General features: G+C 44.0%; 1 protein-coding gene and 1 non-coding gene across 2 annotated transcripts; both read right to left on the bottom strand.

The window, feature by feature from the left end:
- Positions 1 to 1,873: 1,873 nt before the first annotated feature.
- On the bottom strand, positions 1,874 to 27,500 carry LOC124295039. Its single transcript, XM_046743101.1, has 3 exons — positions 27,309 to 27,500; positions 8,684 to 8,913; positions 1,874 to 2,101 (listed from the first exon to the last, which is right to left on the bottom strand). Exons 1-3 carry the CDS (start codon positions 27,375 to 27,377, stop codon positions 2,095 to 2,097), a joined length of 306 nt encoding a protein of 101 aa, XP_046599057.1. The 5' UTR covers positions 27,378 to 27,500; the 3' UTR covers positions 1,874 to 2,094.
- On the bottom strand, positions 3,697 to 3,768 carry Trnah-gug. Its single transcript has one exon. It is a non-coding gene; the product is annotated as a tRNA-His (tRNA).
- Positions 27,501 to 27,708: the final 208 nt, after the last annotated feature.

Genomic DNA, 27,708 nt, shown 5'->3' on the forward strand with positions numbered 1-27,708 from the left:
GAGTTGTCATTCTGGAAGCTGCAATCGGGGTTGAGACTTTTTCACCGTGAACTACAGACGTTGCACTCGTTCACGAGGTGCGTAATTTAGAAAAGTAATCTCCTCTCTTCGCCGCACGGTAAATCGTACAATCGCTCGGAGGCTGAGAATATTCGTTTTAAAATCTGTCTGCGAGGATATTACCACGTGTTACCGGTTTCATTAGTATAGTGTGTTTGAAATATATGCGAAAGCTCGAGCATGTTAACGAGTCGTTTGCCCGAGGCGTCGATGCAGTCCATTATTGGTATAAGTCGAGTACTGATAAAAGTCCCAGGACCCCGAGGGGACGCCTCTTGTGTCCCGCATAAATAATTATTGATTTATCCGATTTTTATTCCCGGCGAGGACTCGGTTTCAGATTGGAATTTATCGACCGCGTGTACGTATACCTATACGTATACACATATTACGAGGAGAGGGTTCCAAGTCGAGGGTAAGGCGAAAATCATCCATTCGCTCAAAATATCGACGGTTAGTTGCTTCGTTTTCTTCGTTTCTCTTGCATTTACTATCCCTTCGAAACATTTCCGAGAATGTAGTTTTGATTTATGCGCGCACTGAAGCGGTGAAAGATCGGCTCGTGATATATGCGTCGAACGCGAACGGAGTGTGCAAAGTATCGGTTGGCCGAGGTTAGGGTAAGACAACGTTTTTTTAAGCTCGCGTAAAATATTGCCAATTATATTATGCTTGCCGGGTCTATCCAACAAGTTGCCAAAATTTATTGTAGATGATAAAGGTATCTCGGCGCTGCACATATTATACCTACACTGCACACTTCGCATCGCCAATGCGGCTTAACAAGCCACGGCGTATCTCGAACACGCAACCCAATAAATTGGCGATTCTGGTTCGGCGCCAATCCCGAAATTCCCGCTTTAAAATCCCCAATTTACTATTCAAGGCTTAAGTCATGGAATCGGCAATCAGGAGCATTTCGATTCTCAGGCATCGTCGTCGCGGTACGTCGCCAATTTGTGGCGCTGCCTTTTTCCTTCCATTCTTCACGCTCCCCGACTCGCTTTCATACCCTCCCCAAAAAAAAGGACAGAAGCTAAAGACGAGGTGATTTTTGAGAAAAGTGTGTACGGTGCCGAGAAATATACCGGTACCACCGAGATACATCAGTAGAGCGATAAGTACTTCAAAAATAAGTATCAAAGCACGCTGGGTTTAACCCTTGCCCAACTGAGCGGGGCTAATTTATATGTTTTTCGTCAGGTTAGACAGTTTAAACATTCGAGGAAGAGGCTGTAGGACTCCCGGGGATATAACACTCGGTGCAGTGATAGCTTCTCCCGAAATACGGTTAAAAATATCCCTCCACCGTGGAGGCCTTACGATTTAAAGGTAAAGATATAAGAAAAATGACACCTACTATTCTATAGCGTTCAGTCGTTTTTGTCTTCCCCGTTTAAATAATTGATTACACGTATGTATGATTATACGGCGAAGCGTGGCATCGTGCCACGTATCTTTCTTGCGATAAAAGAAAAAATCACCGCGATTTATCCGATTTGTTATCAAACAAATGCCACCCGTGAGACGGTATCCGTTGAAAATCGAACTTCCAGACGCGGTGCATCTGAAAACTGTGGACAGAATTTTATTGTTTTTTTTTCAAAAGAATATCAGACAAAGTTATTCAGGTAAAATGTTTTGATCTTTCATCCTTGGCCTAAAACTTGGAAGCCTTTTTCATCCTTTACTTTATGATTTCGTCTAAAGCCTTCCGAGCGATTCTCAATTTTCTTTCGATTTTCGTTTGCTCCTCAAACTTTTACACTTTGCAATTAAAAATATTAACAAATTTGTTTAATAATACTCCATTGTACACGCATTTTCGTACGAACTTTTTTACTTTTCCGAGTATTTTGAAAACTGATCGCATTAGTCTCCCATCATGTTTTTCTCCCTCACCGAAGTGTTTTTGTTCTTTTTGCGTAGATGTTGTCCTTCAATTCTTATCTCCAGAATTTGAATCATTCAGCCGCACGAGAAGTCAGGCTATTTTGCCTGTCCCCCAATTCCTGAGTACTTTTTCCGGGACATTCAGATCCTGCAAGGCAATACGGTATTCTTTTAATACCATTTCACTCGCACGGGCTGTAACGAATAAGTACAAACGTTAATTCCCCCGCTTAGCGTCGCGACGCCCGACGTAAATCAGCCGCGGTGTGAGAAGGACGCCGGGAAGCGCACCGTATCCAGGGAATGTCGGGATATTAGTCCCGAGGGAGGCCGTCGCACGGATGCCGAACATTCTACAGCGGAGGCAATCGGACGCGATAGAGCCGCGAGGACCGAAAAATCGAAAGACCGAAGGAGCAGTTTTCCTCCTAATGAATTTATGCGCTTCTTGCCTTATCTACGAGCCGGGTAATAGTCAATTTGTTGTTACCCTTCTCGTCCCATCCCGGAATCCAAGAATATTTCGACGGCTTTGAATTCTTCTCGCGCTTCTTTACAACAAATACTGGCCTTAACCGATATTTATATCTTCCTTCCCCAGCCCGCAGGTAGATCCGAACAGGTGCACAGAAATACGAAGTTAGATCTAATTTTGGATTTTATTTCACTTCCGTTTCCACCGTACGCTTCAATTTTTTTCATCATATAATTAGCATGCGTCATTCGCCCTCTCGTCATGAAATGGGAGTCTACGTTTATCTGAAATTAAATTTAGTGGGACACTACGAGACGAATTGTCACATTTAATCTCATTAATCGAAATAAATTTTTACACCAAGCATAAAGATTTTACTACACGAGGATCGGTATTCAGGAAACACGCGCGTTTCGGTTGGACAAGGTTGTATTAATAGTATACCTTCGGTGAAGTTTTGTCGCATAAATTTTGTAAATACTTGCATGGATCTGAACTTGTAGAAATTGAATGAGAACAAAAATAAATAAATAAAAAATCTGGACACACGATCTCTATTTCAAGTTTGTATTAGGTACGTAAATACCTTCCTCGTTACACGTCTTATAAACAAGTTTCGAACGATTCTTAACTTACTTTGTTACCGTCAGTCGATTCTGAAGGTTGATTGCCGCTAATGACCGGCCCGAATTCACAGAGTGAAGGGTATATAAAATGGGAAATAAATTATCGCAAAACCTCGCATTCGCGTTATTTCAAGAATAATACTACGTCTTGGCTAGAATCCGTCGAACGTGTAAGCAGCTGGTATATAATCCCTGCCAAATCGTAATTACAGCGCGTTAGTTTTATCCCACAGCAGTTCCTTTAATTGCGTATTTATACGTACGAAAATACGCGCAACAGAATTTCCCGTCGGGATTAACCAGAGACACGAAGTAAACTGAGGCCAGAAGAGTACGAATTGCCAGAAGCCCGCCGACAGATGTTGAGACGAATCAATCAAAGACGGGCGGTATGCAAATTCGCAACAGTTAACAAAAGCTCGAAAGCATTAAGTTCATTTTGTACATGAAAGACGGTTTAAAATGCGAGTATTACTTATTCTTTCTCGCTTGCGCAGCATCCGTGCTATATAATTATTCTCTCGTTCCGGACGGCGCGGCGGCGGTTAAGAAATTTTTGAACATTGATTAAGTGAAGTTTCAACAAAAAAATGGTAAAAATCAAAAAATAAACCTCTGCCGTGACAATGTGCCAATGGACATTGCCGTGACCAGGATTCGAACCTGGGTTACTACGGCCACAACGTAGGGTCCTAACCTCTAGACGATCACGGCTATCAGAGGACTTGGTATATTTGCTTTCATTTCCACAGATTGATCTAGATGGCGGCCGAATTGCTCACTGAGGCGTAACGCCCGTTTTTACTATCGACGTTTGTGTAGAGCTCGTGATATTGGGCGAAAGGAGATGTGGATCTAAGTGTTGGTGTCTTAGAGCCGGTACAGAGCGGCAAAGAGTGGGGGTCGTTTCCTCGACAATACTCAATTTGGTAATGCCCTTGTATCTTGATCATCTGCGCAAGAAATTGTTGACAAGTATTGGAAAAAAACGGTCATCGTATTTTGAATGGGTTTTTTTTTTTTTTTTTGCAACCAACGTACAAGCGCCCGAACTAACGAGATCTGAGAAATATTCAGTGTCCAGTTAATACAAATACGTCAAATGAGGTAAATCTTGAAAGTCTTCGTATGATGGATAAACTACTTCCATTTTTTTTATCAAAACACAAATTTTTCTGCCAAATCGAATTGTTCATACAGTTGTAACTTACAAATATCGTGTACTTGGCTATAAAAAGTATAATTCTTATGACGTTTTTATCACACCTAAATTTATTCAGTTTTTTTTTTTTTGGATATTTGTTCGTTACAAAACGAGAAAGAAACGGACGAAAGCCGGGGTGAAAAGAAGCGAGACCATAAATCCGTGATCTGGCCGAGCTAGCTGGATAGAGGTACTCGTTACTCATATTTTCCCACTAATTTACACGGGCGTTTCGTTTTCTTAATATTTTTTTTATATTTATTTTAACCTTTTTTCCAACGAACGGGGGATGAAACGAGCACGCCGCAGATTGCAGGGTGGGAAGACTTGTTTCCCGAAAGAAAAAAGGAGATATGGAACAGGGCCAAAGCCAATATCCCATCCTGTGAGACACTGAATTAACTAACGGGCATATCATTGTTAAGAAAACATGTTTTTGTTGGCAGCTGAAGCGGTAAAAATAATTCGAAAGACGACTCGGTTGGATGCAGCCCGTTGTGATAATCCGCACGGGACGGGCAAGACTCGCCCCCGCGACAACGGATCGATGGCTCTATCGCCTCCTCGCCGAAAGCAGGAAAAGAAACGAAAAGGAGTAAGAAAGAAAGAAAGAAAGAAAGAAGAAAAAAAAAAGAAAAAAAGTAGAGAAGTTCGAAAAATGAGAAAGAAAGAACGGCGAACCGGCTGTCAAGTTATCCGACAAAGTTGGCGCTCTCGTTTCGAAAGCTTTTTATCACCGGGGATCGCTGGCGAAACGAAACACGGAAATCGAGGCTGTCAGCCCGTTGTAGTTTGTATTGTTTACTTTGGACAGCAGTCCGTTTCCAAGTTTGAATACTTTACAGCAAAACAATTAATTATGCCACCGGGCGGAAAGATGGATGTGCGATTAATCGACGGTGATGTTATTATTCCTGCCGTGCAGTGCAGAAAAATCTGTCCAACAGACGAGGCTTAACGGCATCTGTAAATTACTTGGAGTTGATTATTTCTTCCTGTATATTTGAAAAGTCGCTAAGATTCTTCCGTCTTTGGACCGTTTCACCGAAAGTCACTCAGGTTTGGTGAAACTGACGACTCTCTCTACACCGCATGTATGTAAAGAACTGACAAACGCATAACCGACAACTGATAGTAAAATATTCGGAGATAATTTGGCACTGTCGCAAAGTTCACGCTACAGCAGCGGTGTGCTTCTCTAATCTGCAAATATTTATCTCACAGCTTGTGTCCGTTGAGATAGCGATTGTGAGGTCGTTTCGGGTCTAACTTAAACGAAGACAAACACGCAGTGAGATACGCGTAGATATAGACGTGTCTATCTTTGTCGGAAACGTATCCGAATATCCGCGTTGAAACATAAGTATTCGTCTTTAAAAAAGAATTTTTCGTCGATTTTCGCGTTGCAGTTGAGCTTCGACGTTATCTTAGCGCGTTGATCGGCACCCCGGAGCGTTGACAAGGGTAGACTGATTGGTAGGCATGCCGTTAAGCCTGGGCGGTGTTGCAAATACTGAAAGGCGAAAGGCATTTAGAAAATAACGAATTCCGTCCACCGCCGTCTTGTAGCAACAGCTGAAATATTGATCTTGTCTCACGTTTTACTCCATTTTTCCATTATCCTGAAGGGAGATTCGATGTAGTTTCGCGCTTTCGAACGTTGCTGATCTTAGCTACGGCGACATGTTTATCCAGTGCAAAAAAAAAAAAAAAAAACAAAAAAGAAAAGTAAAACGGAATAGAGAGGATGGAACAAGACGAAGGAATTAACCGGAATCGTAAAAATAAATCGAAGATTCCACGCCGCTTGTTGAAACCTGTAGCTGCGAACGATGGTGACTATTTATTGGTCGCACTAAAAAAGAAATAAATTTTATACGATCTCTGATATTTTCACACACGTCACTCAGGTTTTTATATAATTTCCACGCGCTAATATCGGTTTACTATATTTATATATACGCCCGCGTATTAATTATAGCTTGAAACACGTGGCAGATGGCCCATGTTGGTGGATTTCAATGATTTACTAAATGCGTATTAGATCGGCATCATAATTCTCTCCGTTAAAATTGGAACGGATGTATAATATACATATATAAACTATATGTTTTTCGAATTTCTTTCTTTCCACCTCGCTTCATTTTCATTCGCTACTCGATGTATGCTAAGCAAGCGATTCGAATGAAATAACGAAGAATGGTAACACGCGTCATGCCCGCATCAAAATTCAGCACGAAGTAGGTAAGCTATAAAAAAGTTTGCCGTACGCAATGGTGAGCGAATAACATCGCCTGTTAAAAATTTATAACTCGCTTGCGAGTACGTATAAGGACCAGCAAATATTCATTGCATGATTATCAAGGTAATCACCTGTACGGCTGTCAGTTTCCAGTGTCATTTGTCGGCAATAAAGGTATAACTATTGAACAAGTATGTGCGCTCGGAACATATTCATTTACGTGGTTTCCAAACCAAGTAGAAGTAAACGTCGACAGTCGCTGCAGCACGCGGTTTCCGTTTCGCATCGTTCGTATTTCCGCTTAACAGCGACAATAGCATTGGAAGCTGAAGGGTTGTTCTCTTTTCCCATTTTTTTCATCACCGTTTTTGCCACTTTCGGAAACTTCCGCGTGCGCCGCAACTCCCTGAGAGGAAGAAAAACTTCCTAAAGGACTTCCGTAGACTCGACAAGCAATTAGCAGTAACAAGAGCTCGTTTACGACTCGGGCTAACATTAGATCGTTACTTTGGCCATTTGATTGTCGGTTATTCGTAACTCCAGAGTAATAACCTGGTCCCATTCGTTAGTGAAACTCTCGTCTGCGGGCTCGACTTCCGGTATAATTCGGGTGGAACAATCGGGGGTTCGAAGGCCTGATGGAAACGAGCAAATACGCGAGGTTTCAATTAATCGCCGGTGAACCGGCGGAGCTTTGACGGCTAATTTCAAACCCGAGAATGAACGAAATTCAGTTCTAATTGGGCGGACGTTGGACTGGTTTTTGTGCTCGTTATGTTACCTTGCACCACGAAATAAGTCCAGGATTTTTTGCTCCACAGTTTGTAAGGAAAAGCGAGCTCACCTCGCACGACAATTATGTATTTAACAATCTAGGATCAATCGACGTGCGGCGAATGGAAAGAGCTAGAACCAACTATTTCCACGCATTCATCATTAAAGGTATTAAACTTCGCATTAATATTGTATCTGGGCGGTAATATATTAGAGGGTACTCGAAACAAGTTACGGCACTTTTATAACGATGGCAAAAAACTAATCTCTTACCTTCGTATATAACCGCGGCTTCTCGAAGAGAACTGGCCTCGTTAAAAACCACTCTGTTAATCTATCCACCTGAGAACCGCGTCGGAATTCGACATGTTAGATATCTTCGTAAAAAGATCTCTTTTTGCAAAAACCACCCAGGGCGGTTCGCCATCAGGCAAGCGTGTTTCTCAGACCCAGAATCCAGACTCAGACAATTTACGCGCTTTCCAATACGACCTCTTTCATATAATACTTTTTGCCCTTCGCCTTCTGCAACGGCTACGTGAATCCCTGCAAGAACGTTGCAGAAAAGTTTCGAGTCCTAGGAATAAGGTATTTGTAAACGTCGTTACAGAAAATATTGACTCCACCCTTTTCGGGCAAAAAGCATACCGTTTTTCGGTTCAACGTACTTTGCGCTTCCTCAAGATTGAAACGCACCAAGTCGACGTTGCAAATATTTTGTCGAATTAAATTCGAGACGACAGGTTGGAACATTAAGAGACTAAAATGTTTTTCTCGCGATTTTGAATATGAAATAAGAATAAACTGTGTTTTTGCACAAGGATTCGATCTAACTCTTGAACGCATGGTCTTCGAGGATGGCAGATTTTTTATCTTCCACCGAGTGAACCTGGTCAATAGATGTTCTTCGACCCTAGAGACGCGCAAGAACATGTATTATACACTGGATGAAGATGACGAAGGGAAAACAAGCGAGCGATGTATCAAAAGCGAAATATACATTATGCACGGGTTGCAGGAAATTCTAAAACCGTCTAATATCAATAAAATACGACTACAAACTGGAAGCGAGCTACGGGGCTGTCGTATCTTGAGAAACGATCTCGACGAAAACGGAAACAAACTTGTCAAATATTTGAACGTTATAATCCAAAGACCGTAATTGTTTTCCAATCCCAATCTTATCCGTTCACAAGTGAAATACAATTTTGGCGACGGTAAAGAAAAATGTAGAACAGTTACCAATAATTGCAGAAAATAATGATTTCCTTTGTTTACCCGACACTTTCTCGATTTCATTTCCATTACATTAGGTGTCTTTTACATCACGATTATAGTAACAGCAGGGTAATTTTTGCTCAGATTTTTCTCTCCGTGTACGGGTAGGTATAACGCACATGGATACCTACTTGTATATCTTGACGCCGCACCCTTCCTCGTCGACATCACCCATAAATGTTCCCTCCCGGAGGACGGCTGGCAGTCGGCGATGAGATGCCGAACTGTGGCAATAAGCCCTGACGATGAGCCACCGCGTTGTAGGAAAGCGAAGCCGACCTCGAGGACGGTAACACTCGGCAGTCGACACCTCGGCGCTAATTACATTCTCCGTTTTATCGGCCATTTCGACGCGCCTTATCTGCACAGCGATGAATGCTTTTCAGAAATTTATACGTCTTCAAATTGATACGCTTACGTATAATAATTATTTCATTCAGGTGTTAATACTCCAGGTTAAGTTCGCGCGGAGTGGTAGGGTATATATATGTATATTATATTCATGAATTTTCACGAAAATCAACGGGACTTTTATTTTACCTTCATCGCGCGCAAATATTTTGATTATCTAAAAACCGTAGGAACGATCGCGCCTTCCGAAGATTAACTTGGCTGTTTCAAAACCGCAAATCACTGTCAAACAAAGTGGAACAAGACCTCGTTCCAAAACGGTCATCCATTATCGACACAGGCTGTGACCCAACAGAGCTGAAGCCGGCTAAAATATGAAAATCTAAAGGAGTGCGGTATTATAAGAAGAGGCTGCACGCCGAGATCACCGTACGTACTTAGTGTTTATCGGAGTAAGCCGATTACTCCGCTCGTTAACGTTATCCAGTATCAAGTTTCACGTTTCCATCTCCGATTTCCATCAATAATTATTCAACTAGAATGAAACTTTTACGATGTCATTTCCTAATGCCTTCCATCGACTTTATTACCCACTCAACGTTTGAATATATTGTATATATATGTATATATATAACTGAACACTTTATTCTTCGACCGATTGAGCGATTATTGGGACCGTCGAGTCGGTACAGAGTTTTATACCTGTCTGCGATATTCGGTGTGAACGGCTCTTAAAGAAAGAAAGACGTGAGCGTGTCGCGGTTGCTGGGACCAAGTTATGACAAGGGTTGCCCAGAAATAGCCGGTTTACAGGAATACGCCAGGGCGTAGGTAGGCGTGTTAAAGGCCGGCATTAACTCCTGCGTGGGATACGTATACGTATATACACGGGACGCGTGCACATAGGTGCGTCTCTCTGTATATCGAATGTATATCAGGCGTTAGAAAACGACCGTCGAATGTGTATAATAATGCTTTAATGCGCATACACCGCGAGAGCTCCAGTTTTAAGTGACGCTTAAATCTCAATCTCATAATCCTACGTTTGCAAAATTATACACTTATACATATATGTACACACACAATACGTATATTTAATAGTTGAAAACATCCGGAAACCATTCCGAGATTTACATGGGCGGTTGTTCCCATTTCGGTAACTTCGTGCAACGGCCCGAATTCCGATCGGTTGGAATAACATTTCGAATTGCAAATCACTTCTCTCCAACTTCGTGAAACATGATACTCTTTACAACATTTCGAAGAACATTCCACCGGGAGAAATCCGAAAATATAAAGTTGGTTGTTTTTTGCGGCCCGTTTGAACCGTTATGACAACCATTCAAATCCCCGCGGCATGAATTTTTCGCGAGTGTAATTGAAAAGGAAGGAGGCTGGAAATTGAAAGCAAAAATGTGAACAAGAAGGCAGTGACTCCGCGGCGCACACGTGGAAGCAATTTATTCGTGTTTGACGCATTCAGCCCCCAGAATCACGACGTGAGGGGGACGAGGGTGAGGGTGAGGGTGAGGGTGAGTCGTCATCTTCTGGGTCGATGAAATATTTACAATATTGCTTGGGTAAAATTTTTGGTGCCGAAACAACTCCGTGTAACAACTTTATGAGAGCTAGTTTGTTTTTCTGATTTAGGGGATCGCCGGGGCTTGTATTACATTTGTTCAGGCTTGTTACGAGGTGACGGGTTCCGCGAGATACGGCCAGTCAAAGACGTTTATTAGTTTCCCAAGTTCACACGGCTCGAATCTATGACCACTTTGTCTTACAACCCCCGAGCTGCATTTTCTCCGTCGGCCTTAAGCCCTAGGATACTAGTTGACTTTGATAAATGGGTGAAAATACAGATCCGTTCGCGTTGTGATAAGTTGCTGAAAAAAATTTCACATTTCATGAACCGTACAAGAGTGTTAAATAGGCCAATTCACACGGCACAGTATATCAAACACTGCGGTGTTGACATGTTGGTTCCAAAAAAAAAAGAAACGGGTGATAAAAAAAAAAAAAATTGGATGGAACAGGAACATCCAGAAAATAAAAGAACACAGAAAGACATTTAGGGAAGATTAATGGGCAGGTAAATTTTAATCAACGGTCAGAAAGGACCATAAATTCCGACGATGTATTGCCTGAGACAATTATTATTACATATTTTAACGATAAGTATTAGTACTATTTTTCTCGTGATTATTCTTATTTTTAATTTTTCCTTCTTCCTTTTATTCGGGCTGATCGTATTACGCCTTCTGAACTTCGGAGTAGTAAATTTACAACCGCATTGCGTGCGTGCGGTCAGCCGAGTGCCATCGGCACTGCATGTACGTATGTATTGGTATATCATGCCCTGCATCTTGTGCGTATAGGTGTACAGGTTACAACGAGATGCTTAACACGCGACGCGACCGGGTTGTAAATTGAGCAATTTACAGGTCATTTTGCGAAATTACCACTCTGCGGTGGAATTAATTGTACTGGACACGGACCGTGAGTCGAGGTAAACGGGCTGATGATATTAATTGTTTATTTGTGTACCGCGAGACAACTCGTGTCGTACGCGCGAATAATCTACGTCTAAATTGTCTCCATGGGCCCATGAGGTTTCATTTTGCGGCTTACATTAAAACCGCGTCGTAAATCTTCCTGCAATTTCCCCTCACGTACCGCAAGGATCAAGCATCGTCGGTGCGAGCGGTGGTGAAATTAAATTCTTGGCAAGGCGTAAGCTCGGGATCATTTTTGATCGATAGAATTTTCGCGAAAAATATCTAAACCGCGAAGTTTTTACCAAATTTCGAATTTCCACTATCGGAAGTCGGAGAAGTTTCGGGAGAAAAGGTGGAGTCTAAGAAACGAAGAAGTGCGATGCACTCTGTTGCGTCGTGACTGCGCGCACCACTCTTTGAGAATTCGTCGTTAAGAAACGCATTAGCGGACAGGTGCCGTGTGGAAAAATACAGTAACTCAAAAGTCTCGCGTACAACGCGGGCCGGACGCGTTGCATGGTTAAAAATGGAAGGAGTCGAGAGGATCTTTGTGGGCACGCCGTGGGGGTCCGACTCACCAATCTCACTCCAGGACCAGGTGGAATGGCGCGGAAGGTCGCCTTAAAGGCGTCAAAGCATCCCCTGAACATTACAAAATTACACGTCCACAGCCCATCCAATTATCCCTCCCTTCTTCCAACAATACGAATGGCTGAACCGCGGCTCTTCTGTCTATTTTATTACCAACTATTTCACTTCCTGTTGAAATCTCGCCAGTGCAGCGCCTCGAGTTGATGGGGTACCAGTGATTCATGGGGAGTATAGGTACGATAGGCGGAGCTGAGCTGAAGAAACGGGGAAAAACGGTTCATTGAAAGAGAGAAGGATAGAAAGAAAGATGGGAAAAAAGAAATAAAATATCGTAACTGCACCTATAAACTTGGAGCAATTATCGACGATAGACCGTTGATATACGGAGGTATTGCACGTATAATGTGTGTAAACGCATGATCGACGACGCGGACTTAAATTACATTCCGAGTCCTTTTTATTCCCCTTCCTCTCCTTTTTTCACTCGATAACGCGTGCCTGGTGGGGTATACCGTGTAATCTGGTTCGCTAACCGGTTAACAACGCGTTCAATTTGTCGGTCAATTAATACTTGTATACCGAGTACATACACAGCAATTAAGGTATTAATCTACGTGCAAGCACGTCTCTCTTATTAAGCTAATTAACTTCCTCGGTTCCCCGTTAAGTACGACAGTGAAAGAGTTCCGGCTCTTTCTGCACTCGTCGTTTTTCTCCCCCTCGTGTACGGAGGTTTGAACATGGAAATTAACATGGAAATTAACATGGAAGCCTTGCTTCGCGGGGCCGATAAAAGGGTCTTCGATATTCGTTCCGTCGAGCTTTCGTCATTCCCGTGGAATTGGTCTTACAAAATCGTTCGAACGAAAAATGAGAGCGGGTTCCGGTTATCCTTTCGAGAATCAAGCTGTGCATCCGCGCGTTTCGAGAGTTGCGTAGAGCGGTTTCTACAAATACTTCAGAGGGGCGATTTTAATCTGTAAAGCGAGCAGTGCAGGTACCTCGGACGCTTCTCCGAGGCCCCGCGAGCTGTATACCCTGCAGGGTAACAGTATACATGATACATGTAGCCGAGACTTCCAAAAATACAACTCATAAGCGTCGGAATATGAGACCAGAAGTAACATAAAGGTAGAGGCATCTGGCGCTCACCAGAATATAATAACAGTTAGCCAGAAAACGCGCTGCCTTGCCTTGCGTTACGTTACGTTTCGTTGCGCTGCCTTGCGTCGGGATACCGAAACGGTGCGCTTCCATCGACCGACCGAGACCAGCCATCGGCGTAGACCAATAAACGGTGGTTATTACATAAAGCAGGCACCCAAGGAGAAATAACTAAAAAATTTGAAAAAAAAGAAGTGGAAGAGGAAGCAGAAGAAGAAGAAGAAGAAGAAGAAGAAAAAGAAGATGAAGATGAAGAAGAAAACGTGCTTCGGTTTCAAGACGAGGATATTTCCAACCTCGTCAGAGTGTCTACTGAAATGTGAAATCGCAGGTTTATCTCCCGAGGTAAAAAAAATTCCCGGGTAATTTCAGGGTTGACGCAGAATTGATAATTTCCTTATTTCCGGATTAAATCCTTACTTCCAGGCTTCCGACGTCGTCTTTTATCAGCCCAGCTTTGCCCTCCGCGTGTGTTTGGATATGGTAAAACACGTTGAACAGTACAGGCCACGTGCGCGGCGTTGACACGTGCACCGTAAACAATGAACGGAGCTTAGAGTGCTGGAGTACACGGGGCACGCGTGACCCCCGACCCCAAACCGGAGCTTGCACACGTGTCTAACACGCGTGACCCTCTCTCGCTTTCTCTCCCTTCCGTGCAGGGGAAAGGATTTACTCCGACGACCCAATTACGAACCGCAGCTCAGTCAACCTTTGCTTTTGATCCTGTTTATCATAAATTCACGAAACCGGAGGTAGGCATTGACGCCCTTTGCACCGACAAAATGATGCCGCGGGCCTCGGAGCCGAGGATCTGACGGCAGTGAAGAAAATTTTTACTCTTAGTGATATGATAAAAAAAAAAATATAAAGCGAAAAGTATATTCATCACGATCGTGCTTCTAAACACATTTTTCCTCGTTTTTTATACCACAGATCGATGCAGGAAACGAGTATCTGTGAAGAGATTTCGAACATCGACCCCGGGAAGAAAAGTCTAATTTCTTCTATAATAAAAAGTATTTGGAATGCTTCTACATTTTTTGTAAAATATTTTAATCGCAATCGTGCAATGTGTGCGAATTCCAATTGAAAACTAACAATATAAAGTTTCGACGGAGCGAAACAGATGGAGAAAAAGCCCGCATGTACGAGGTCCGAAAATTCACTTATCTCATTCGTTAATCTCTGGAGGAGGCGGGGGTCACTTTGTTACAGCAGGCACTTAATTCAAAGCCGAGACTGGCGTGGTCGGAACGATTCGAGGGGTCGACGATCAACGACTAAAAGAAATTGGCATCGACGAGGATCGTAGCTTTGAAGAATAATTTTTTACGAAACGAAAGCCGCATTCCTCATATTCATCTTCACTTTGTGCGATTTGATATTAATAAAGGACCCTAACGGTGCGGTGAATTCTTCAACGGCGTCAAAGGTGGATGTCGCTGTTAATTTTTTGAGTTCTAAAATCCTTGTTAAATTTAATCGGTGTGCGACCAATTAGAGGAATGTAGCGTGGTAAATTAATACAGGCGGAGTTTACAAGCTTTGAGGTACAGCGTGGGCCAGTTGTTCGTATAAATCAATGAAGCACGTGCCCACACGCCGCAGAATGTCGGCGTACGGTGTTGCGCAATATTGCGTCATCGATAATTTAGATCAAAAGTATCGCGAACAAATGAATAGAAATTTTTCGAATACACGACTGAAATGACGTTGGTAATTCTCGTTTCTAACCATTTTACCATTTTATTATTATTTTTATTTTATCTCTTTTGAAATATGTCTTACAGCATTCCGTTTACCAGAGAGACTCGTGTCCGCTCCGTGGTATAAAATAAGACGTATGTTTTGTGCGATGCAATATATGATACGAAATTCCTCTCGAGAAAACGTGATGCAGTTCTCCGATGAGGAGAATCCGCGTTCTCGTAAGCTCGCGTTTAACTTATTACACTTTCCGTCCCGCAACCGCGATTCATTTTATGTCTAGACGGAATTCAGGATTAATCACTTTCTTGAATCGTCCTAAAAGTAACTCGAAATAAATCACTTCCGGCTGATAGAGAACCTCGCGTTCCGTGTCACCCAGCTTTCAACGGTGCCTAGAAAAGATTTTTCAATCTTCCCCCTCTCTTATGGAAGAAGACGAGAAAAATATTGGGGGGGGGGGGGGGGGGGGGGGGGTGAAAAAAAAAACAACCACGTCGTTGTAAAAAATCAAACGCCGTTACCCTTGAAGTTTCACCCATTTTTCGTCAAACGTTTGTCGGTTCTAATGCCACTATTTGTCCAAATTCTACATAGAAAATGTCAAAGCACGACCGCCTTGCGAATATTTTCAAATTCAGGACGCATCGCGGTGCACATTGCACAAAACTCGGTCAAGAATTTAATGATGCCAAGAAAAAGAAAGTTCGTGTCAACCGACTTTGCCAGTTCTTCACATCTCGTATGCGATCAAGTGTTTCGATTTTGACAGGAGTATCACGGATCACGTAACGATCAGAGTTCCCTTTGAACAAGTGTATTAAATTTTCTAAACGAGGCTGCACGAACAAGTTTCTCTTGGGTAGAATCGGAGTAAAAAGAAGTTGCACAGCAGGCATGAATTAAAAGGGTTAAAAATAAATTGCAAGATGAAAAATTCGCTCGTTACAACCGAATCAACGATCTCCCCGGCAATTACGATGCGACGCTTCGTGTTTGCACGGGTCAACGACCCCTCGGTTCCCGCAAAGCACGTACAGCTTGCGTATAACGCGGCGAATATGCGTCTAGGAGGTATATTATACGGATCAGTATACGGTGACAGCCGGCTTTGTACTCTAACTGGCAATCAGGGATGTAATGCATTTGTCGGATACCTCCGTCCAGTTGTCACATCATTATACCCACGGACGTAACTAGTCTTAATGCACCAATCTCGAGCATTGGCCCAGTTCCGATTGATTCCGCGTGTACGTCCAACCGACAATTACTGCCGCGACGTATCGGCGACGAACGAAAATTCGAAAGTTTTCTCTTCCTTAATCGAAACGTAATTACATTGATTCGCACTTTCCCAACCATCGCATCGTCTGAAAATTTCTTCAAGCCTGGGGTAAATGAGTCCCGACTCACCAAGTGCCGCGACCGGGTGGCTGTGTGATTTTTAATACATAATTGAGCTGATGGATACGTGCGTAGAAAATGGTAACAAGCTTCGAGGGCGCGTGGTTCGTCGCGTCGTTATAAGCCCCACGACACGGAAATAGATCAACCGACCATGACAACGGTGCGGTTCGGGTTCCGTTTTAAGAAATAGGATAGATGGACACATTGGGCACGTCACAGCCGTCCGTCCTCTAGTTTCCGCTACTTTATACGCTTCACCTTTGGGTCGTGCTCACTTATTAACTGTTCATTAACCATCGGCGTGGCACTGTTGCGTACTGTTAGGTTGTTAGTATTTCTCGGACAGTTTGGTTCAGGCCTCCGATTGTGGACGGAATTTAAAACCGATCAATCGACACTGTCGACCTGCAAGGCGTTCAAGAAGGCCGCGAATTCGCGATACAAGTTTAAGGACACACAAGCGTGTCGGTTGAAATCGTGCCAGGTCAATCAACGTTAAACAAATTGTTCTCACTTTTATTTCAAACATTTTTGTAAAATTTGAAAACGACTCTTCGAACCGTACCGGACTTATTTTACTTTAAATTTTTTGTGATTATACATTGATTTTTATGGGAAAATGTCAGGCTCATTGTACAATGACAAAAATTTTAAATAAATCAACTCCGGCATGGTTCGGACGATCGCTTTCATGTTTTACACAGGTGTTTAAAATAGGAGTAAAAACCATTTGTATGATTTACATTGACATGGCATAATTTCGATCTACGAACCTGTATATACTTGAGGAATTCGTCGGGATGAAAAAAAGTTTTTTAAAATACATACGAACTGGTACAACGCAAAGATCGGAGACAGGCGAGCGAGTGGAGTAAAATATTGATATTCCAATTTGGTAAGCCTGGATGACGCGTAATATCACAAGCAGTATTAGGTACTACAGCAGCCGACACATGCACCGGGCTGGTATAATAACACATAAGCAAGCGATGCACGCTGCAGTTTCGATTATAAATATATGAACGTCGCTTCCGGTAATGAGACGGATCATGCAGCCTTCACATCCGGGTGGCTTCGCCTCGCCTCGACGTTGCCCCTTCGTCGATCCGTCTCGAAAGGTGCCTGTAGTGCCTGTATACCTATAGTCCTGTACAACCCAGAAAGACCGGAGATACCCAACCACCAGGATATCTGCTGGAAGCCTTCCTGTCACAACAGCCGCGCATTCCGCGGTGCACTTTTTACAGAGAACCTAGAAGAAAATCCATCATCATTAAAAGATGGCGCGTGACGCCCCGCTAGCGTTCCGTCTTAGCTTGCGACAATAGCGATGGAAGCGATCCGTCGCATTTCGGAGTTACAACTCTCGTCGAGTTCCCGGGGTTAGCGAATAACTGCGAAATTGGAACGCAGGTCCGGGGCGCAGGGCTGCCACGACTAGCACTGCCGAATGGGTATTTTTCACCCTCGTCGTCCTGCAGCTGGCTCGAATTTGTTCGCGCCTTAACCGTTCTCGCTCACTTCACTACTTCGAGCCGTATTCCATGCCCGAGGAAATTTTGGGGTGGCTTATTTGCCCGATGATTAATTGCAATCAACAGGACCTGACGTAACGAATGTTCGGGATTAATGAAGCGGCGGCGTCACGTTATACTACTCGCGTTAAACTCCCCAGGAAATGATACCTTACACCAAAAGTCGCGGTGACAAATACAAGCGCTCCAACTTCGACAAAGCTCGGCGGGCCGCGCCGCTCAAGAACTGAAATAATAACTCTAATCCCCGTCACTCGGTACGCCGATCCTCCCAAAGTCCTTCTCTTCCTGCGAAGAAAAATACACCGTGTCTACCGGTTATCTCTGCTCACTCTAAGCGGCTGCTCTCCCTTCGGTCGATCCGAAGTCGGTAAAATATTGTCAAGGCTCGGAACGATTGCTGGCGGGTCACCGAGGGTCAATCATGCCGGAATCACGACCGTGCGGAGAGACAGAAATAATTTCACAGTGATACCAGGGCCTGGTCCGTGTCATTAATTCCGGGCTGTAATTTGATTCGATAAAGGTGTCGTGAGCCATGTCGGCGTGCAGCGATAACAAGACGGATCGCCCGATGCCAAACGGTGAAGATTTCGGCTTTGATACGTCACTCAGAGCACCAGAAATATCACTGCCGAGTCTCTCGTGCTCGCGTTCACCTCTCCTTATTCTTCTAGGTCGCCGAGGTCGTTGGTACAAACGAGATACGCCGGACGGTATAACTTATATCCCGTATTGCATTACGCTCGAGATGAAAATCTTTCGTTCACGCGTTGCTGCAGGTGCGATCCGTGACTAATTGACAAATCGAGTGTCCGAAGGTCGGGATGATCTCGCAAATTATCAATCGAAAGAAGAACAACAGCAGGTACAGTTGACGTACCTACCTACCGGATATCATCGGCAAAAAGAGTCCTAGAAGAACGAAAGGTTGTAATCATTTATAATTCAAGTCTTTTCGCGAACAGAGCATTACAGTACGTATATAATACGACATTTCATAATTGCACCGGGAGTTGATGCTGCAAATAAAAAACGCCACAGTTGTTGAAGGAGGGAATTCACCGAGCAACGACCTCGAGCAGACGTTAAAGATTGATGAACCAGTAACCGGACGAGCGTCGTTCTTTTTCGCTTGGCACGAAAATTCTGTGATGAATTCGTGCAACGAAAACGCAAATGAACCAATCGTCGAGCAATCGAGGCGTCAAAGTGCGCGTGCAACTGCATTTCACACGGCATTAAACTATCGAACGGTAAACTTGGATGCCATCCGAAGAAGAAGAGGGTCAAGTTAGCATTGAAATTGCGCTCGCGTCTCGATAAGCAGAAGCAGCACCAGCAGCGGCTTCGCGTAGCAGGGCAGGGTGCAAGGGCAGAATGTTGAATAGCGTTTTTCCAGATAGTCACAACGATTGTAGCGCCACGCCTAGATCAATTCCTAGGACGAACGGGCGAAGTCCTCCGGCTGAATAGTAAACAAACTTTTGCGAACCCTTCAACGATCAGATAAGCAACGGCATCGGCCCGAGACGTAATGGACGCGGTGCCCGTCTCTCGACGATGACGCGTGATTCGAGTACCAAACGAAGGCCGGGATGAATGGAGTGTAAGGAGACTCCTCGGGAGGCCGGTTTCCCTTATTCTAAAATACCCGACGATTATTGTCCGAGCTACGCGGGGTGGCTCGACTCCTTTTTATATGTATATTCAAATTCACTCGTTTCCAGGAGCTGGTCGAAGCCAACCGGATGTCTCTCCGTACTCACACAGGTGTCCATATTCGTATAATCAGTTCTTCGGGAATGATTCAAGACTTCCGAATAATACCAAGAATATCCTTATGCGTGCATGGTATTATATTTGTTCATGCTGGAAGTTCCATGCCTGAACAAAAAGCCAATAAGCTTCGGTTGTAACTACGTGACTGAAAATTTCAGTAAAACCACTCATGAGTCGATCCATTTCTCTTTGAAAATAAGTAGAAAAGAAAATATGATTGAACCTTGTCGAAACGAGTTTTTGAGAATTCGGAAGCTTTTTTTGTTTTTGAAATATTCTCAAGTTTTCTAAATCTTCGAAAAGCATAATCAAAGTTTATAAAATTCGTTGAAATGAAAACTGAACGTAGAAACGATGCGTAGAAACAGGAGGAACAGCTGAAAGAAAAATTGAACCGAAGTCGTAAGCTGTTAAATAAAACGGGAGATGCGAATCATAAAACGTGGCTGTAGGTGGTTTAGGCGAACGTATAACAGCCGTACGCGTATATGTATATACAGGGTAGCGAAAATATTAAATATAACTTTTTATGAAGATGCACATCCACGCAGAGGGGCTTATAATGGCGCTGGCTTGGGACGGCCACGAGAAAAAACTCACCGCTAGAAGGTATATTTTTAAGATGTCGCATTAATGGTGCAGCCAAGAGCCGCGATTCTGAACGCAGGTACGCAGCAAGTATCGCGAATAAGGAAAACAATGGGACGAGGTGAGTGAAATGGCGACCCGTTGCGAGGAAACTAACGGTTCGCTGTGCAGGATAAATTATACATCATCGGCTTTTGAGGGAAGGGGGCCGCGCGGTAAAAATTTCGCGCGATGCAAGGTCGTTTCGCATTGCAGCGCATTTCGCGGATATGCGGCAAGGAATTCAGCGCCATTTCGCTAACCGGCTCGCAGTGCACGCTGCAGGCATTCGTCCCTGGAACTGCATTGTAATCAGCGCCTCTTCTCTCGACGATGTTGCACCACGGAGAGGAGAGTCCTTTGTCTCTCACCGCCAGAGGCATCGCCCGCAGGACTGCTAACGACATCCGGAAAAATAACTTCAAGGTCGCAAAAGAAGCCAACCGCGTTTCCGGCTGTTTTGCTTGCAGCTAAGCGCGCGTGCGATAGAGGCTGTGTTTTTATAAATTCAAAGCGTGCCAACTCGTTTGTTAACGGCATCGTGGAAAAAGGCGTCGTTTGTCAAATGCCTTGCTCTTATTTTTCCCCTGAATGTTATCTTTTTTCAATTAGGAATCGTGATTCGATACGCTCGCTTCCTTCCTTTGTCATTCCACACTCGTTGCATTGACAATCGGCTCAATGAAATCCCCCGAGCAAACTTTCTACCAGTTTTATTTCGCCAAAAACCATCGATCCGAGGTCACCAGTCGTGGAATTCGCCGGTGAACTTTATCGACGCATCGCGGATTCGGAATTTCTAGGTGCGCGGACCGCGGATAAATTAATCGTATTCAAAGCCGAGACGCGCCAAGTCTGGCCCACTTCTTGAAAAAAGAGAAGAAAGAAGGAAGAATCGAGTGTGACCGGGTGCCAAGACTTCGGAGCTTTGTTAATGGCGTCAATGGTTCTTTCCCTCGAGCGATATTCTTCGTCCGAAACTTGAATGTGAATTCCTTGAGGAAGATGAAGTCGGTCGTTACTCGCGCCGCGAGCCTGGGAAATTTCAACACTATTTTGACTCGGGGGCATCGGCTTGTCTAGTGGTCATCGGCTGAACGGAACTCGGGCTCTTGACCTATCCCCATCGCATAGGCGAGATCTGTTATTATACCTGACCGTCTGCAGTAGGAAACGGCGTGTTCACGATTCGGTTCAACCGGCATGAAAGCGGCCGATTGTTGGCGGGGAAAATTGTGGCTCAACCGCACCCTGAGCGTGGTAATTTATATCCACGTTTCCACGCGGAAGGAATCGAGAAGAGTTTTTCGATCTTCGAACTCCGCCACGTCGCCTACGCGATATAAAAATGAATGAATTGAATTGAAAAATAGGCTCGTCAAGTTTATCTCTGAGAAAGTAGCGGGAAAACGAAAAATAAGTTTGAAAGAAAATTGTTACTTACGATGATAGAAGGTCCGCGGGTCGTTCAAACAGCGCCCAAAGCTCACGATCAGATATCCTAGAGTCGTCTTCACGAATGGACGCTGATTGTAAGTCTGTATTAAGTTGTTGCAGTAAATAACACGTTGCTGCCATGCGCGTGGGCGATGCACAACCACTACGAGTGAATGTGCTTCGGACGATGCGAGGATGACTTTTACCTGGCTATGAAAGTGCGTTCGGATCACTTGAATGAATTAATGGTCAAAGGGCAACGGCGGTTGAATCGGTGTTTAAATCCTTTCTCAAGAATTTTACCGTTTCGCGTATTATGCAGTTTATACAATTAGTCTTTCCTCAGGATTTGCGGAGGCAGCTTCGAGCCGGTAAATGTGATTCCGACTACCGCAAGGGGTCGTGTGTAACTTAATTCATACGCGATACGAGCTGAGGTGGAGGTTCCGAAGGTAGAAAACAAAGAACGGAAGTTGGGAGATGCATGCTCAGCGAGTCTATCGGCGTTGTCCTTACCAAATTAATCCCGCTTCGGCCACCTGACTGATGTGTCCTTTATCTCTGAACCGAGGGAACCCGACGTACAACCGAAAATCTCCTGCTGCAGGGGTACGAGGCCTTGTCAGGAATTCTAAGCGTCGCCGAAGTCAGAGAGGCCATTTTTTTTTCTTCCTACACGCTGCACACACGTGCTTATGTATACATAATACTTCCATAGATCTTTGAAGGACGTTAATAAATTACGTAAATTTTCATCCACCGTGACTCGAACGCCCAAGATTTTCTCTTTCACTTTCCGCTTGGCTTATATTTATTTGACATTATACACCGAGAGAAATTATTAGCTGCGGTTAGTACACAGTGCTTAAATATAGTTCTGGCTACAAAATAAACATGAATTTTTTTGTTGTAACTGAAAAATCTATAACGGCATCTGTTACTGTTATTTTTAATTTGATTGAAAATTTAATGTTGGCGCAACGGTGAATCAATGTCAAGGATTTGTTGTACTAAAAAAGTACAACGAATCAAACGAACTAATTTTTAATTGCATTTACCAGAAAATGTAGTATTGATAGCTATAATAGCACAAAACAGTTACTTGTATCAAGTTCTCTTGTAATTTCAATAATATTCAAACAGTTGTTGTAATGATACCAACTTTAATAAAATATTCTAATAACCCTAAAAGAAATGATATTTTTCTCGCTTCGTTCTTCTGTTGACGAGGAGGGGAAAACAGCTCAACTTTCTCCTCGGAAAGTGTCCAAACTGGACAAAAACGTTGACGAATAGTCCCGTTCAAGTACATAGTCATAAATAGTAATTAATGACCACCCACATTGTTCGTGAATTGGAATCCAGTGAATTATGACGAAGTATTAGTAGTATAGATATTGTAATAACAGGTATACCTTACGCGTTTGTCTTGCGCGTAATTCTAGTTACAGGCCTTTCAATATCAAACATTCGACGCGTTTTGTATGATTTGTGACCATCGACCCATCCGTTTTTTCCTTTCTGCTTCAACCGTTCTCGATGAAGGATGAAATCTATCGACTTGTTCGTCCCAATTGACGTAACCGCTGATTAATTATTTCCGCGATGTGGTTGTAATGTAACTATTACAATACTCAATAACCTCTACCGGATCGGTAATTGCCGACCGATTCTGACAGTCGATAAATAATGCCCCCGAGGTAATATCTAAATTCTAATCCTTGAAAAAGATGTTTGTTCGTAAGATTCATACGAATCCGATTGCGCAATACCGAATCAGTAGAACCGGCACCTGGCGGACCGTCCGAACTTCCGGTTATGCCAAATTTGGCACTAGGTAAGGTATCAAATGTCCATAAGCGAAATGTTAAGGTGAAAACGATCCCCGAATGAATGGAGCGTAGTTTCGCCATGCAACGCGTCCCACAATGGCACGAATGCGATAAGCAATAAATGCTCGCCGTTCAGGGTCTTACGACAGCGTGCGGAGTACGTAATACGAGATGCCAGTTTCCTTCCTGTTTTTTCAAACGACCGAACGGTGCCCGGGATTTAGCCGCAAGCTACAATGAATGTAGGAAGGCTAATTCGACACGGGGGGCGGGGATTCCTTTCCTTTTTTCGCACGAAGGGAAGAAAAATTGGGAGAAATCGTTCTTCTCTCGAAAACTACCTCGAGGGCAGGCTTCGCTGTGGAACTAGCTCAAGAATCGTCGCGTCACGCTGATCGGATAGACCACAATAGCGATAATGGTCTGTTGTCATTGCGCGTTACGTTATTTATGCCTGCAGATTTTAAAAGGAGTCAAACAGACCGGGGACAAAATAGAGCCGGCAATAGCGTGGACAGGAAGTTGTCGTACATAAAATACCGCCGGTTTATAGTAAACACGTGGCGTTCTATGAACCAATAAAATATCAGGCTCGTTGTTTTCGGGTCGCTTCTCTCGCCGCCGTCTCTAATTGGTCTCCATGGTCCCTGGTCCACCGTCCAGGCGATAAAAAGCAATCAGCATCCAGTAGCCGGGCCGAAACCCGTCGCAGGATAATTTTTGCTCGCCCAAACGTTGGCGGTCACGGGAGGGAGGATGATTCGAAGAAAGTAAGCGGCCGGGGGTTCGTTTCGACCCTTTAAGGGCGCGACGAGTGACTACAGATAAGAATTGGAGAGCCGGAGAGAGCGGCTTTGGTGAATAAGTAAATGCGAAGGCGGCGGTTGCGGAGGACGAAAATCAAGATGTCCTGTGGAGAGTGGCTACTTTGGATGCGTAACGGGTCGGGCCGGGGTCCTGGGCGGATACGCCACCATATTGTTTTCGATTGCCGAAACGAATGCCGCGCGGTACTCTCCGATTAATTATTCCAACCGTGAAGTGCGCCTTAAGAGACGTGATGCACCTCTGGCTGAAACCCGCGGCTGTTTGACCCGCCGTTTCTTTCGATTCGTCCTTCTTTCACCCCGCGATTGTTGCAGACACGGGTGATTATTGCGTCGCGACACCCGCTCGAAAAACGCTTTCGAAACAAATCGAGCACGGAATATCTACCACTATTTTAGCTTCGTTGCGACGGTCGTAATTCAAAACGTTTGAACAATGCGGTGCATGTGCATAATAATACGCTCGCGAATGCACGGTTGCGTAGATGCGTGCGCAAGTTGTTATACCGAATAGAGTATCGAGTGATATCATATGGTAATGCCTGTGGGGAAATTTATTTTAAAAACAATTCTCGGAATAAGAACGTCAGGCTTTTTGCATCTCGTTGATGCAGCGATTCGCTGAAATTCAGACGTCATCCGGCGTCATTTCGCCATGTCAGCGAATCACGGACCGTCACTAAATCAATCACCTTCAGGTTAAATGGGATCCGATATGCCGAGTCTGAGCAACACGAAACAGAACCTCGCTGTGTCCAATAAGTGGGATTTTTATTTAACGAAGACCCACGAGAACGCCGGCGCAATTTTTCTACACCATCTGCTCTGCGTCTAGGTTCCCAATGTGAAAGAAGCATAATTAAAGGACGAAAGGTTTCCCCTTGAGATTAAGAAGGCAAAATTCTTCGTTTCCAGGAATGAAGACGAACCCTCGAACCCTGCATGGTTCTTCCACTTTCACGGAGGAGTGTGTAAATTTGTCCCTGTCGCATTTACCCCTGCAATCCGCGGTACGTTGAACAGACAACCTCGTAAGAGATCCGTTAACAATGCGACGATGAAAATTGGATCACGCGGCTTGTCCGCTGTTAGATCGAACGAGCGTCCATGAGTTGCGAGGAAAGGTGATGATTGAGTTGGTTATTGATGAGCGGGAGATGAAATGTGGGGAATAAAAACGCGAGCGCAGTCTCGCCGCTCGAGGCCTGAGTAGGTAAGTACATGTAATACGTAACGTGCATCGTGACATAAATGGGTGGTGAAATTCTTCGTTTAAACACAAGCACGCTCATGGATGCGCAGAGATATGGGTACGCGGATTATTTATAGTAACGAAAGTCAAGTGCACCGGCAGCACCGGCACACGTACACGAAGCCGCAGTAACCAGACGTGATTTACACAATTACACATACCTACCCTACACGCACTGCTCGAGCCAAAACAAATGCTCAGGGCGTAAATACATCTGCCTGCCATATTTGCAATGTTCTCGCACGTTTATGCGTTGCACCCACTAAATTCGCCGATTACTGTTATTCTCAAATGTTAGCGCTCTTGCCTGTTAGACTTTACACGTTGCCACTCGTACATATGCGAACACCAACGTCCGTCGATCTCGCTCGGAGCACTGCTTGCGGATACCATGGAACGGTTTCAATTCGTCCGATGGGAAAACTGAGGGGAAAGAAATATTTTTAGACGGGTGATGAGAAACAAGTGGGTTAAAATAAGGCCCTATCCCTTTGGAAGTATAAGAAAAATGATATTTCTTCTCTACAATCCTCTTCCACCGTTATGTTCAATCCCTGGATCATCTTCAGCCGAACGTCTTTTCTCTGCCTTTCCCAAATTCGTATTTTATCCACCTGCCATTCCCGTTTCGCTTTTCTTTTTTTGCCTCATTTTTTTCGTTTCTTTTCTTTTTTGCATCCTGACGAACACGTATTAGGGAGGGCACAGGATTGGTTGTCCATTATTGCGATCGCTTTGTGAAATTGAAGGATCGAATTTTATTAGAAAAGGATGAATCCGAGGGGGTCGGCTCCGTTTCCCTTTTTGCTGCTATACTTTTTTTCACACCGCATGACAGATGCACTCTCACGATTGGGACACTCGCTATAAAATACTAGCTGCCGATCTTTTGCACTGCACTGGATCCTGGCAATTCCGTGTAAGAAATTCAGCCGGAATTTTCTTTTTCAAGAAGGGTTTCTTCTTCCCCTAAAACCTTTTCGAATACCGAAGAGAAATACGAAATGAAAAAAGACCGACAATAGCGGATATTAAGGAACGGCTTTCAAAGAGGATCAATTTTGAACAAACTATTCGGTTCTGGAGACTTGAAAACTGGATCGATCGTGGACTCCTCGAAGCTATAAATCGGCTCAATGCGTTCGGTAAAACGAGCTCACCGTTCACGTTTACGTTAGCAGCACCGATGCGTGCATACTTGTATCAAATAAAAACACCCGTGCGCAAGATCATTGCAATAACAAAAAATATCGTCGATTTTGCAAGCCGCGAATATAGACTTCGTCCGAGGATGTACAGGTATAATAAATATAATGCATCGCATACACGTTCATACGAGTAACTAATATTCTTGGTCCCATTTCCAGGAATACACCCGCCTGCAGTAATTTTCTCCCCACAGCTATTTTCGTTCATCGAATACCAATGCGTAAAATAATTCAGTGCAGAAATATATCTATATAATATACCTAGATACAGAAGCGATGAGCCAACAACGTTGCCCGTTGGAAAATATTCAAATACCGACAAGTATCGCGAATGACGTATCGTTTGTATTACCAAGGGGGAATTTCTTCTTATTTATCGTCGCTCTATCATCTTTTTTTTTCTTTTTTTTTTCTTCCACCATCGCGAATCGAAAGCTCTTAGTTCATCTACCTCGGCTTCGTAATGGGATGAAAATTCTCGCCGCGGGCGCGTAAATTTTACTTTATTAACAATATACCAATTTTTTCCACTTACCTCGTTCTTCGCCTCGAATATCTGCCGGATGATGCAGCCCCCAGAATAGAGAAGCGATATTCTCTTCATCGACGGGGCAAGACCAGCAGCCCCGTTTTCCTTGCCGTTCGGTCCAGTCGCGCAGTCTGGCTTCCGCAACGTGATATTTATGAGTGACCCTTTCCCGGTACCGAAAAGTCGCAAGTGTATATGCTAACTTTAGATCGTATCAAGCATCCACCCCGCCCTTCCTTGCCCCCCTCCCTCTTCCCTGTATTACTCTACTTGCACCGCATTTTCGTTACGTACGCTTCACGGCATCTCAGCATATAACACATCTTCTAAACAAAGTTAAATAAACACTTCAGTTTTGCTCCACTTCCGATATGCGCGATACCTCCTATTCTATCTATCGGTACTG

Source organism: Neodiprion lecontei, chromosome 6 (genome assembly GCF_021901455.1).
Source record: "Neodiprion lecontei isolate iyNeoLeco1 chromosome 6, iyNeoLeco1.1, whole genome shotgun sequence".
Lineage (NCBI taxonomy): Eukaryota > Metazoa > Arthropoda > Insecta > Hymenoptera > Diprionidae > Neodiprion > Neodiprion lecontei.

Coding starts and splice junctions, on each gene's coding strand:
- LOC124295039 (XM_046743101.1), bottom strand. CDS start 27,377: ATGAAGAGAATATCGCTTCTCTATTCTGGGGGCTGCATCATCCGGCAG. Junction 8,914..27,308: donor TATTCGAGGCGAAGAACGAG/GTAAGTGGAAAA, acceptor ATCGCTGTGCAG/ATAAGGCGCGTCGAAATGGC.